Genomic DNA, 13,747 nt, shown 5'->3' with positions numbered 1-13,747 from the left:
CTAACTGAGCCACACGAGGACATTCACCTTTTTCTCCTTCAGTCACTGTGTGGTCAATTTTGCTGTGTGCTTCGGGTCATTGGCGTGTTGAAAGGTGAATATTTTGCCCATCTTCAACTTTCTGGCAGAGGGTAGCAGGTTTTCATCAAGAATTTGATGGTATTTTGCCCCATCCATTTTTCCTCCTACCCTAACGATAGCCCCAGGATCTGCGACAGAGAAACACCACCACCTCCATGTTTTACTGTAGGATATGGTGTGTTGTGGATGGTGAGCTGCATTGGATTTCCACCAGGTGTACCATTTGGTATTGAGGCCAAACAGTTTGATTTTGGTCTTATCTGACCATAAGACCTTTTTTTCCCACTTGGCATCAGTCTTCAAAGTGCATTCTGGCAAAACTCAAACAACAAGCCTTAATGTGGCCTTTCTTGAGAAGTGGCTTTTTCCTTGCGACCCTCCTGAACAAGCCGCAATTGTGGAGCGCTTGTGAAATTGTTGTCACATGCACACAATGGCCACTCTTTGCCATAAAATCCTGTAACTCCTTCAAAGTGGCCATTGTCCTCTTGGTAGCCTCTCTTACGTTTCCTCCTCGCTCTTCCATCCAGTTTGGAGGGACGGTCAGATCCAGGGAGGGTCCTAGTAGTACCAAACACTTGCCACTTCTTTATTATGGACTTTACTGTGCTCCTTGGGACTGATAAAGCCTTTGAGATCTTTTTGTATCTCCTTCCTTATGCCTGTCCACAATTCTATCCCCGAGATCTTTTGAAAGTGGCTTGCTACCCATAGTCAGTTGTTTGCTGTCAGTTGCACTACCAAGCAAGGGAATGCTTCACTAATCACACTGATTACAGTTGATCACAGGTGGAAACCAGTAACCATGGTCTGCAATGGAAATGGTGCTTACTTACACCCGATTGAGTTTACAAATATTGTTGGGGTTAGAAGAATCCTTTATTAATCTCAGGATTTGTTTTTTATTTTTTAAAATTCTTCTGAACTGTAGCTGTGGTATCTTTCACATGGATGTTACAGATTGCATTGTGTAAGTAAAGTTAGAAAAAATATTGGTTTGTGTGTTTTCCTTTAAGGCTGTAAAGCAAAAAAAATGAGAATATTTCGAAGGGGGTGATTCTTTTTTATACCCACTGTAACTGCCATAGTCCAAGTGTACTTCTCGCTCATAACATTCACAATACATAGGTAAACTGGTGCTGAATGGTAATATTACATTACATATTTTTATTTCGGAGCACAGGAAATTTAATTTCTGCTTCTCAATCTATTGACAGTTATACCAGCAGTGAAAAATACCCTTCAAGAGGGCATGGAGGTTACAGGAATGGAAATAGTGCTGCACCAATCAATTCAGTTTCAAAAGTTGCACTATAAAAGCAGAACTTTGTTTGGAGGAAAATGGTTGCAGTGTGAAAAAATCCAGCTCATTGTGAGCTCCTGACCTTTCAGTACCACGATCTTTACATACAGGTAGTCCTCAACGTTTTCCTTACTGACTCCAGAGCATCACCCCTTGAATTGATGCAGTCTTCTCTGCAGTTGTTGCCTATTTGTTAATTTAAAGCATGAAAGAAAAAAAAAACCTTGAAAAATGGTTAATGACACTACTGACCTGTACGATCTCCCTTCATGGAGTCCCAGATGTTGCAATTGAAGTCATCATAGCCTGCCAACAACAATCGGCCACTTTTGGAAAAGGCCACTGAGGTAATGCCACAGATGATATTATCATGGGAGTACATCATAAGCTCTTGATCAGCTCGCAGGTCAAACAAGCGGCATGTGGCATCATCAGAGCCAGTAGCAAATGCATTGCCGTTAGGGAAAAACTAAAGTTGGAGGGAGAGAGAAAAGGAATGAAAAAGAGGAGTTGTTATAACTGTAGGACATGCAAGTAAGAATTTCAACATACTTTATTAAAGATAAGAGTCTATTACTAGGGCCATCAGCATATACCTTTCTGGCTAAAGCACTGAAATGTACTATTAAATACTTCTACCCAACAGTAGATTGGTACTCCATTTTGGGCATGGACTTAAGCTACCAACAAGGTAAAACTATATGAATGTTAGCCCACGCGGATCACAAATTTCCTTTAAATTATTGCAGACTAGCTGGTGGAGCTGTAATCTAAATATCTTAGCCTATACAGACACTGAGATTTAGTGACAGGACAGCCACTGTAATGAGATAAATTCATAAGTGTGATAAAGGTCTTTATCCAGTATTGAGGCATGAAGAATTATGGTGCAGACAAAAAGCCTTCTTGAACATGTGCACTCCATGGGACCTGCCATGAAAAGAAGCCTCTGGATCAACAAGTCAGCTAAGCAATGCAATTCAAAATTTTCTGCCTACATTAGGCACACCATCTAAATTCAGGAGATAGCTACCCCATGGGTTTACAGCATATCCTACACCATACATTACCACATATTAGCATGGACCAAGATTCATAACACCAGACAATGTTTTTCTAATCCATCAGTATTTATGTTCCCTTGAAAACTGAAACATTAACCCAGGCTTTTAAAGAGTTTAACTTGATTAGGACCCACAAAGTGCTAGAAGTGCATTCTCTTGCTCAACTGCACACATGCATGACTGTTGGTTTTCTGCCCAATTGCTTCAGATAGTTTCTGTCTATACACTTACAATGCCAGAACTAAATGAGCAACTGAGAGAAAAGGAAAGGCAAGTGTACAAAAAAGTAATTACTTCAAGGAACGGCAATACACAAAAACAGGCACAAAATAATAAGTTACAGAATTAAGTCCAGTTTACCTGTTAGCTAAAACAAACTGTTAACACGTAATGATTGGCAATTCTGCTCCATATGCATAAAAACTACTATGAAAAAGAGAACAAGCACTAATCCTAAATATTTGTTGTGTTAACAGAGCTGACTAACTGAAACAGCAAATCTGAAATAGGACATGGTCTGACTAGGATGGGATATAGTTGGCTACTTCTGGTGCAACTTACTTTACTGCTAAGTATTATAAAGTTTAGAAATAATTCTCAAATGCAAGTGCAAACAGGGAGAACTTTTACTTTCTCTCTTCCTTTATTTATGCAAGTAAAATTCCAAGAAAAAATGTAAGCAAATAGAGCATTCTTCTTGAAGTTAAAGTGATAAAAAATGTAGTCTTTGCACACATTTCCAAAAGCACTTTTCATATCAACATTAGTCAGTGTTAAATAAGATTCCAAAGATTAAGTTTGTGACAATATTTAATACTTCTTTAATCAAATCCCAACAGTATCTGTGTGACCCAAGAAATGTTAATAAAAACTAGGAGTGGGAATCACTATACACCTCAAAACTTGAATAAGGCAATTACAAAGCAATTCATGAATTATATGATTTGTTTCCTTCTGTGTGACCACATCCTGCTGTCATACAAAATCATTATTATGCACCTTCAAAACAATTCTGAATATAGATTTGATTTTTTTTTAAACTAACACAATACAACAAGCAGATCTACCAGCTGGCAGGTTCCATCATGTTTCAGCCTGTTTTGCAGTACTGCAATCCTATCACAGGAACAAGAGAGGCTCTGAGACAGGCTTGCTAGGGTTGCTCTGACAGACCGATACTTAAATGAGCATTGTTATTTTTATTGTTTTTAATGTATAATTTGTGCACCTTGTTGTGTTGCAAGATATTCTTTAACATTTTTTTCCCCCTCTATTTCCAAAAAAATGTACACATTAACTTTTTGTTTATTGTTAATGTTCACTGTTCTGAGGTCAGTGGCTAAGGATGCATGGTATTATTGTTACATTTATAATCATCTTCAAATTCTACATTTTTTTTTACCCAAAATGCTTTGCACTGTGAATATTTTCCAGTTCTTTAACAATTGTTTGAGAGAATCACAAAAGGCATCCAAGAACAAATTTTTCCCACTCCTAATAACATTTCTATGCCCCTTTAACAAACCATATACTGTAAATGATTTTCTGACCTTAATTGACATAACTGTTCAGGTTGCAGGAAAAGAGATTAAAAAAATTTATTGATTTATTATAAAAGAAATTTATTATTAACTTATAACTAAAAAATAAATTATTTAATTTTAAGGTTAAATTATGATGAGGTTTGGCTTTGGCAATAACAATAATTAATTTGTTCTTCTTTAGGCTGCTCCCATTAGGGGTCGCCACAGCAGATCGCCTTCCGTATCTTCCTGTCCTCTGCATCTTGTTCTGATACGCCCATCACATGCATGTCCTCTCTCACCACATCCATAAACCTCCTCTTAGGTCTTCCTCTTTTTTTCTTGCCTGGCAGCTCTATCCTTAGCATCCCAATATACTCAGCATCTCTCCTCTGCACATGTCCAAACCAACGCAATCTCGCCTCTCTGACTGTCACCCAACAGTCCAACTTTAGAGGATCCTCTAATGTACTAATTTCTAATCCTATCCATCCTTGTCACACATTATGCAAATCTTAGCATCTTTAACTCTGCTACCTCCAGCTCTGTCTCCTGCTTTCTGGTCAGTGCCACCGTCTCCAACCTATATAACATAGCTGGTCTCACTACCGTCCTGTAGACCTTCCCTTTCACTCTTGCTGATATGCATCTGTCACAAATCACTCCTGACACTTCTCCACCCATTCCACCCTGCCTGCACTCTTTTTCACCTCTCTTCCACAATCCCCATTACTCTGTACTGTTGAGCCCAAGTATTTAAACTCATCCACCTTCGCTAACTCTGGTCCTTGCAGCTTCACCATTCCACTGACATACTTCTCTGCCACTTCCGACTTCCTCATACAATACCCCAACTCCTCTCGAGGCACCCTGTCATATGCTTTCTCCAGGTCCACAAAGACACAATGCAACTCCTTCTGGCCTTCTCTAAACTTCATCAACACCATTAGAGCAAAAATCGCAGCTGTGGTGCTCTTTCTTCGCATGAAACCATACTGCTGCTCACTAATCACCACCTCACTTCTTAACCATAGCTTCCACTTCTCTTTCCCATAACTTCATGCTGTGGCTCATCAATTTTATCCCCCTGTAGTTACTACAGTCCTGCACATCCCCCTTATACTTAAATATCGGCACCAGTACACTTCTTCTCCACTCCTCAGGCATCCTCTCACTTTCCAAGATTCCATTAAATAATCTGGTTAAAAACTCCACTGCCATTTCTCCTAAACACCTCCATGCTTCCACAGGTATGTCATCTGGACCAACGACTTTTCCATTCTTCATAGCTGTCCTTACTTCCTCCTTGCTAATCCGCTACATTTCCTGATTCACTATCTCCACATTATCCAACCTCTTCTCTCTCGTTCTCTTCATTCATCAGCCTCTCAAAGTACTCTTTCCATCTGTTCAACACACTCTCCTCGCTTGTGAGTACGTTTCCATCTTTACTCTTTATCACCCTAACCTGCTGCACAGCTTTCCCAGCTCGGTCCCTCTGTCTAGCCAATCGGTACAGGTCCTTTTCTCCCTCCTAAGTGTCCAACCTCTGATACAACTCATCATATGCTTTTTTTTAGACTTTGCCACCTCTCTTCACCTTGCACCTTATCTCCTTGTACTTGTCTACTTTCTGCATTTCTCTGACTATCCCACTTTATCTGCCATCCTCTTCCTCTGTATACTCTCCTGTACTTCCCCATTCCACCGGTTTCCTTTTCCTCCTTCCTCTGTCCAGATGTCACGCCAAGCACCCTTCTTGCTGTCACCCTTACTACATCTGTTGTAGTTTCCCAACTGTATGGTAATTCTTCACTATCACCCAGTGCCTGTCTCACCACCTCCCAAAACTCAACCTTGCAGTCTTCCTTTTTCAACTTCCGCCATATGATCCTTGGCTCTGCCCTCACTCTCTTCCTCTTCTTGATCTCCAATGTCATCCTACAGACCACCATCCTATGCTGCTTAACTACACTTTCCCCTGCCACCACTTTGCAGTTTTCAATCTCCTTCAGACTGACTCTTCTGCATAGGATGTAATCTACCAGTGTGCATCTTCCTCCACTCTTCTGCGTAACCCTATGTTCTTCCCTCTTCTTAAAATACGTATTCACCACAGCCATGTCCATCCTTTTGGAAAAATCCACTATCCTCTGACCTTCATTCCTCTCCTTGACACCATACCTACCCGTCTCCTCTGTTCCCTTCACCAACATGTCCATTGAAATCCACCCCCATCACCACTTTCTTTCCCTTGGCTACACTGTTCATCACTTCATCCAACTCACTCCAAAAATCTTCTCTCTCATCCATTGCACACCCAACTTGCGGGGCATATGCACTAACAACATTCATCATCACAACTCTAATTTCCAGCTTCTCTCATTACTCTGTCTGACAATCTTTTCACCTCCAAAACACTCTTGACATACTGTTCCTTCAGAATAACTCCTACTCACACCATGATAGAACAATCTGAATCCACCTCCGATCCACCTGGCCTTATTCCCGTTCCATTGTGTCTCTTGCACGCACAATATATCAACCTTCCTTCTCTCCATTATATCTACTAACTCTCTCCCCTTACCAGTCATAATGCCAACATTCAAAGTTCCTACCCTCAGTTCCACTCTCTTTACCTTCCTCCTCTCCTCCTGCCTCTGGACACGTCTCTCCCCTCTGTTCTCCTTCTTCGGCCAACAGTAGCCCAATTTCCGCCAGCACCCTGTTAGCTAACAGTACTGGTGGTGGTTGTTGTTAACCCGGGGCTTGACCGATCTGGTATGGAAATTTGTATTGTTTGTCTGCATATTGATTTGGCAAAATTTTACACCAGATGCCCTTCCTGATGTAACCCTCCCTATTTATCCAGGCTTGGGACCGGCATGAAGAAAAACACTGGTTTGTGCATCCTATACATACTAGGGGGCTTTGCTCACCAACCTCCCCCGGCCTGCGCTACAGACAGAAAATAATTAAATTTGTTAAGGTTCCAACTTTATTTTCCTTGGTAAAAGAAAGCAAGACAAGCTCTCTGACAAGATGGGAATGAGATTCTTTATCTGAAAGGGACTCCAGTATGTTGGGAGGACTAGGAGACTCCAGTTTCTGGGTGCTATGTCCCAGCAGCATCTCTGGTATTTGATTCCCCTTTGGATACCCACTGGGCATTATGGGAACTGGAGTTCCAGAATAGCTGCCCTTTTTGAGTTCCATGGGTGTCACAAGGGGGTACTGCAGAGTGATATGGTTCCTATTCTTTGACACACCTACCAGACTCAGAAGTGCTTCCTAGGGACCATGTCCCAGCTCTGGAAGTACTGCTGGGTCGAAGATAAAAGGAGCAGCACTATCTTGAGTTGGGAAAGAGGATTGTTATCTGGAACTGTTTACTCTGGTTGTCTGTGAAGATAATGTTTGTTAATAAAAGGGACTATATTTGAACCAGTGAGTGGTTTGGGTGTGATTTGCCTGGAGCTCAGTGGTGTCCCAAGCTAGTTACAACAGGTATATACAGTGCATCCAGAAAGTATTCACAGCGCATCACTTTTTCCACATTTTGTTATGTTACAGCCTTATTCCAAAATGGATTAAATTCATTTTTTTCCTCAGACTTCCACACACAACACCCCATAATGACAATGTGAAAAAAAGTTTACTTGAGGTTTTTGCAAATTTATTAAAAATAAAAAAATTGAGAAAGCACATGTACATAAGTATTCACAGCCTTTGCCACGAAGCTCAAAATTGACCTCAAGTGCATCCTGTTTCCCCTGATCATCCTTGAGATGTTTCTGCAGCTTAATTGGAGTCCACCTGTGGTAAATTCAGTTGACTGGACATGATTTGGAAAGGCACACACCTGTCTATATAAGGTCCCACAGTTGACAGTTCATGTCAGAGTACAAACCAAGCATGAAGTCAAAGGAATTGTCTGTAGACCTCCAAGACAGGATTGTCTCGAGGCACATATCTGGGGGAGGTTACAGAAAAATTTCTGCTGCTTTGAAGGTCCCAATGAGCACAGTGGCCTCCATCATCCTTAAGTGGAAGAAGTTCAAAACCACCAGGACTCTTCCTAGAGCTGGCCGGCCATCTAAACTGAGCGATCGGGGGAGAAGGGCCTTAGTCAGGGAGGTGACCAAGAACCCGATGGTCACTCTGTCAGAGCTCCAGAGGTCCACTGTGGACAGAGAAGAACCTTCCAGAAGGACAACCATCTCTGCAGCAATCCACCAATCAGGCCTGTATGGTAGAGTGGCAAGACGGAAGCCACTCCTTAGTAAAAGGCACATAGCAGCCCGCCTGGAGTTTGCCAAAAGGCACCTGAAGGACTCTCAGACCATGAGAAAGAAAATTCTCTGGTCTGATGAGACAAAGATTGAACTTTTTGGTGTGAATGCCGGGCGTCACGTTTGGAGGAAACCTGGCACCATCCCTACAGTGAAGCATGGTGGTGGCAGCATCATGCTGTGGGGATGTTTTTCAGCGGCAGGAACTGGAAGACTAGTAAGGATAAAGGGAAAGATGACTGCAGCAATGTACAGAGACATCCTGGATGAAAACCTGCTCCAGAGCGCTCTTGACCTCAGACTGGGGCGACGGTTCATCTTTCAGCAGGACAACGACCCTAAGCACACAGCCAAAATATCAAAGGTGTGGCTCCAGGATAACTCTGTGAATGTCCTTGAGTGGCCCAGCCAGAGCCCAGACTTGAATCTGATTGAACACCTCTGGAGAGATCTTAAAATGGCTGTGCACCAATGCTTCCCATCCAACCTGATGGAGCTTGAGAGGTGCTGCAAAGAGGAATGGGCGAAACTGGCCAAGGATAGGTGTGCCAAGCTTGTGGCATCATATTCAAAAAGACTTGAGGCTGTAATTGCTGCCAAAGGTGCATCGACAAAGTACTGAGCAAAGGCTGTGAATACTTGTGTACATGTGATTTATCAGTTTTTTTATTTTTTAATAAATTTGCAAAAACCTCAAGTAAACTTTTTTCACGTTGTCATTATGGGGGTGTTGTGTGTAGAATTCTGAGGAATAAAATGAATTTAATCCATTTTGGAATAAGGCTGTAACATAACAAAATGTGGAAAACGTGATGTGCTATGAATACTTTCTGGATGCACCGTACATACATATATATCTCAATTATAATAGAAAAATCTTGGGATGAGACGACACTTTTTAGCCTGGGACCAGACGCGACTTTTTCAGAGATATTTTCATGTCCCGCGAGACAAGACTTTGTGCCAATAGATTTAACCACGCCTGGGGACAGAAATAAAAGAGAGTAGATGACAAAGTAGAGCGTCGTAAAGAATTCAAAAATGTTGGTGCGATACACATGCAGAGCAGGTTAGAGATAATGAAAGTACTAAATTTCAAAAGTCTTAAAAAAAAAAAAAAAAAAAAAATGACAATAAAGAGAGCAGTAGCGCAAACAAACGGAAATTACTCGATGAAATAACGGAACAGCGAAAAGAGATTGAATATATTGTTCAGATTTAAATAAGTCGGAGACTTGTAGATCGTCTTAATTTGTGTTGCCATCAGAGAAAAGTATTGTTTCTTCTCAATGAAGAGGCAGATCCACGAGAAATAAAAGATGTTATTTGGTGAAAGTGAAAACCACAAACACTACGGTCAAAATATGCAAGTCTACAATAATCTGTTCCGTGTTCACACCATTCAATGCTCAAAACGTAGATTTAAACGATAACGGACCAGCTATGAGAATCTGTGGTCCCGCAACAATTAAAGCTACGACAAGTTTAATTTCGAAGAAACCACAATATATTTATGATCACGAAGAAGCAATGCAACATTGAATTGAAAGAGTTAAACGATCGGACGTATTAGAAATTGTACAGCCAATAACGGATACAAATGCATACGTCCAAAAGTATCACACTTTACACAAAATTTATCTGCAAAACATGGACAAAGATATTTTCTTGGATTTCTATATGAATCTGAAAGATCACAGTTGCATTTATAATAAACCAACATGTGACGAATTGTCAGCGATAATAGTTTGAAAGACGGAGATAAAGACAGAGTAGATATTCGTGTATATCCAAAAGCAAAACATGATTCGTCAATTCTGTCAAATAAATCGCCACATTCCAATCCTTTACGCTTTCCTTTGCTTTTCCCTGATGGCGAAACAGGATGGTCGTACAATATGAAACACATGAATTCAGAAAAATGAACAACGGCCACAAAAAATTTCGGATCAAAATTACCGATATATTCCAATGTATTTAACCCACTTCTGTCATCTCAACATCTATCACAACATTACATTATTAATACATATCTAAAAGTCAAAGCTAATGGTCTCTTCTTTACTTAATCGAATCAAGCAAAACTTAGAATGGAAAATATCCAAGTTCTTATTGATCACATTCAAAATTCAAATATCAATAGTTCAGACAAATTCAAAATAGGTAAAGCAGTAATATTTCCATCATCAGATCAAGGTAGTCCAAGAAAATTGCAAGTTATATCATGATGTAATGGCAATATCCCGAACTATCGGTTGGCCAGAGTTATTTATTACAATGACGTGCAATCCACAGTGGCCAGAAATACGTCGATTCTTGAGAACAATGCCACCGACTACGTATGCTCTGGATATTCCGACTTTCGTAAGTAGATTGTATTATCAGAAAGTCTTAGTTTCATTGAAAGAACTCGAAACGGTGATCAGTCAAATCAATGCATACATTTACAAGATCGAATTTCCAAAACGGGGTTTACCTCACATGCATTTATTGGTTATTTTGCAAAATAAATTAACTGCTCATGATGTAGATCGGTTTGTCTGTGCTGAAATTCCAAACAGAGACACCTATCCTGAATTATGGTACAAAGTCATTAAACATGTTTCACGGACCACATTTAAAAATTTCAGTATGTTGGGACTCAAAAGAAAAAAAGTGTTTAAAGAAATTTCCTAAAGTATTCATTCAATCAACAGATATGACTAAGGCTGGCTTTCCTGATTATCCTCGAAGAGATAATCATCACGGATATTCACTCATGGGCAGTTATACGTTGCGTTGTCACGATGCAAGTCCAACACGGAATCAAAATTCAATGCAATCTTGAAGAAAAGTTAATTCCAAATATTATTCTTACTGAAGTTTTAAAGTTAAAGTGAAAATAATGAATTTGTAACATTTCCCATGAAAATAACAATCTCTTTAAATTGTATATCCAGTTAACCAAACATGGGGGTTGGCGAGTGAAGCGAGCAGAGGGCATAGTCCCCTAGTTTTTATATAACCGAAAACCGTTTATAGTGTTATCTTTATTTGTAAATGAAGTCCATGCGCCTTTCCTTCTCCACAAAAATCTCCGTCACTTTCACTCAAATGTCCCCCTTATTTTCCTTTAGTTTTAAAAGTCTTAATCTTCAATTTTGGCAGTCAGTCGAAACAAAAAATAAAAATAAATGCACCAGTAAAGTGCACTTGACTTTCTGATATCGCTAACTTATTGGCACCTCTGTGTAGAACAGCAGGTATGTTTCATGCTATACGGCAGCAGCTACTGGAACAAGTTCATTGATGCTGCTGCATGTTCATCTATGATCTCATTAAATATACGCTTTAAACTACTACTTGGCTGGTCTTTCCAAGGACTTTTGGAAGGCAGTGGCACATAATATTGTCCAGCTGCCTCTAGGCCACATAATTCCAACAGCTCCAGCAACATCATCTCTTTGGCCTTCTTGGTGGTATAGATATTTGAAGAGAATCTGATTCTTATATCTACAACAGGAAACATTTTTTCTGATTATATGCATGCCATTGTTGTTATGTCCAATCAAAAATTTGAGATACTTAAAAATATTTTATGTAACTGATGAGATTGTTCCAAAATGCTAAATACTATATTTAAGAATTTTTGGTAATTAAGGATTTGTTTTGTTTTTTTTGTTTTTTGTTTTTTTAATTAGCCACCCAAGAAAAATAATTAATAGTAAATTCTTCAAATTTATTTACACAGTCATGTTCAGGACACAAATTTGTGAAAATCTTTTGCTAACACATGCAGTTTCAAAATAATACCTATCTGAGTGAGTAGAAGATATATTCCATTGAACAAACTTTTAATAGCAAGTATATGGAACATTAAAATAATAAATTGGGATAGAAATATGTGATCTTTCTTAGACAAGAGAAAAAATAACTGCTCCAGTAAAATCATCAATTTGAATGCAGAGCCATCAACATTAATGCAGACAAACATATCCAGTAAAAACTACATGTAAGTTTTATGTTCACTGCTTGTTTGCAGAGTTATATAGTAAATAAAGCACTACACTATTAATGCTGGTTCACAATATGAAACATTGATGAAACACAGCACGCATTTCTATTCCCTTGAGTTTTGTCAGAAACTTACTTGTAATTTGATTCACAAAAATTAGTATATATATTAAGTGACCGTTGAGCATTTCATTTCACAGATTAAAACACAAAGTGACAACTGGGTGATTATCGGGTCTGAAACAAACTCTTCATTTACAAAAAGCTGAGAAGGTAACAAAACGTTTCCAAATTAATAAAATACATTTAAAAATATGTAGCAAGGTGTAAAAACAGAAACACTGAAGTTAATTTTTTTCTTAAATTTTAAATAAGCCAAACAGAGTATGTCACCTAAAAAAAGCAACAGTGGTAAGTCCACATGCGCTGCTTTTAACTAAGTGCATCACATAGCCTATTAAATGGGTATACCTTGGATTGTGTACAGTGGCAATGCTGATTGCTCTCTAAGTGGGAGAACGACTGTTCATCAGGAAGTACACATAGGCAGTGCCTTGAAAGTGGTAAACAGAGGTGCTGCAAAATGCATAGACAGGCATCTAGCAAGGGGGTACTGATAAGGAGCGAGCGGAGATAGAAACTGACGAGTAAATAATCAGTGGTGGATAGTATTCAGTGAGTGAGTTTTCTTAGAAAGATGGAGCGTGTAAATAGAGTTCTTAGCACTTGAGGAAGTTATTGCTATTAAGAGGAGAACAGTGTGTTAATTAACAGGAGGAAGCACAGAGTATTACAGAGAGACTGAAAGTAAGGAATTAATATGAGGGGAGCAAAGCCAGGAAAACAGTCATAGCAGTTCTTTAATCTGAAAGTAATTTTAAGAATAAGCTAAATCATTTAAATTTAATAAAAAAAGGAGTTGAGCAGTTTAGTAACAAATCTAAATTTTAAAAATTAGGCTAGCATAGTGCAGGTCATGTTGGATTTCAGTCCTCCTTGAAGGCTACATGTGCAGGAGATGTCAGTTTTTCCAGCACCTTGAGCTCAGCTCAGGGGAACTGAACTGGAGGAGGAGGAACTGGCTAGTCTGCTTTGTAGTGGAGAATTGGTGACCTGGCAGGTGGCACAGGAGGAGATTCCAGACCAGACAGGTACAAATAGGTGGACACCGTCAGGCATAGTTTCAAGGCAAAGGGTGCAAACTACTATCCGGGGGCATTAACCCCAGGATTGGAAGTGTCAAACTGCTTTCAGGGACTCTGAAAACTCTGGGGTGTTAGGCAGGCATTAGAAACCCCAACAGGACATCTCAAAACCAGTTCCTACAAAGAGAGGGGTAATGATAGTGGGGGACTCCATAATTAGGGAAATTGAAGAACAGGTTTGCTGCAGAGACAGAGTTTTGTGCACCGTGTTACCTTCTTGGTGTAGGATAGAAGGGTATAGGTTTATTTTGGCATTGAGACTCCTTTCAGAACAAATAGGACCTGT

The 13,747-nt window shown here is 39.6% G+C and overlaps 1 protein-coding gene across 3 annotated transcripts in view; it reads right to left on the bottom strand.

The window, feature by feature from the left end:
* LOC114648927 (guanine nucleotide-binding protein G(I)/G(S)/G(T) subunit beta-2) overlaps nucleotides 1–13,747 on the bottom strand; it is a 214,817-nt gene that overhangs the window by 3,114 nt on the left and 197,956 nt on the right. For all 3 annotated transcript variants that reach the window (XM_051925125.1, XM_028798272.2, XM_051925124.1), the window contains exon 9: nucleotides 1,637–1,853. In XM_051925125.1, coding sequence (XP_051781085.1) covers nucleotides 1,637–1,853 — 217 coding nt within the window. The remainder of the gene's footprint in view (nucleotides 1–1,636; nucleotides 1,854–13,747) is intronic.

This window comes from Erpetoichthys calabaricus, chromosome 3 (assembly GCF_900747795.2).
Source record: "Erpetoichthys calabaricus chromosome 3, fErpCal1.3, whole genome shotgun sequence".
NCBI lineage: Eukaryota > Metazoa > Chordata > Cladistia > Polypteriformes > Polypteridae > Erpetoichthys > Erpetoichthys calabaricus.
This window is presented reverse-complemented; position numbering and strand designations above follow the sequence as displayed.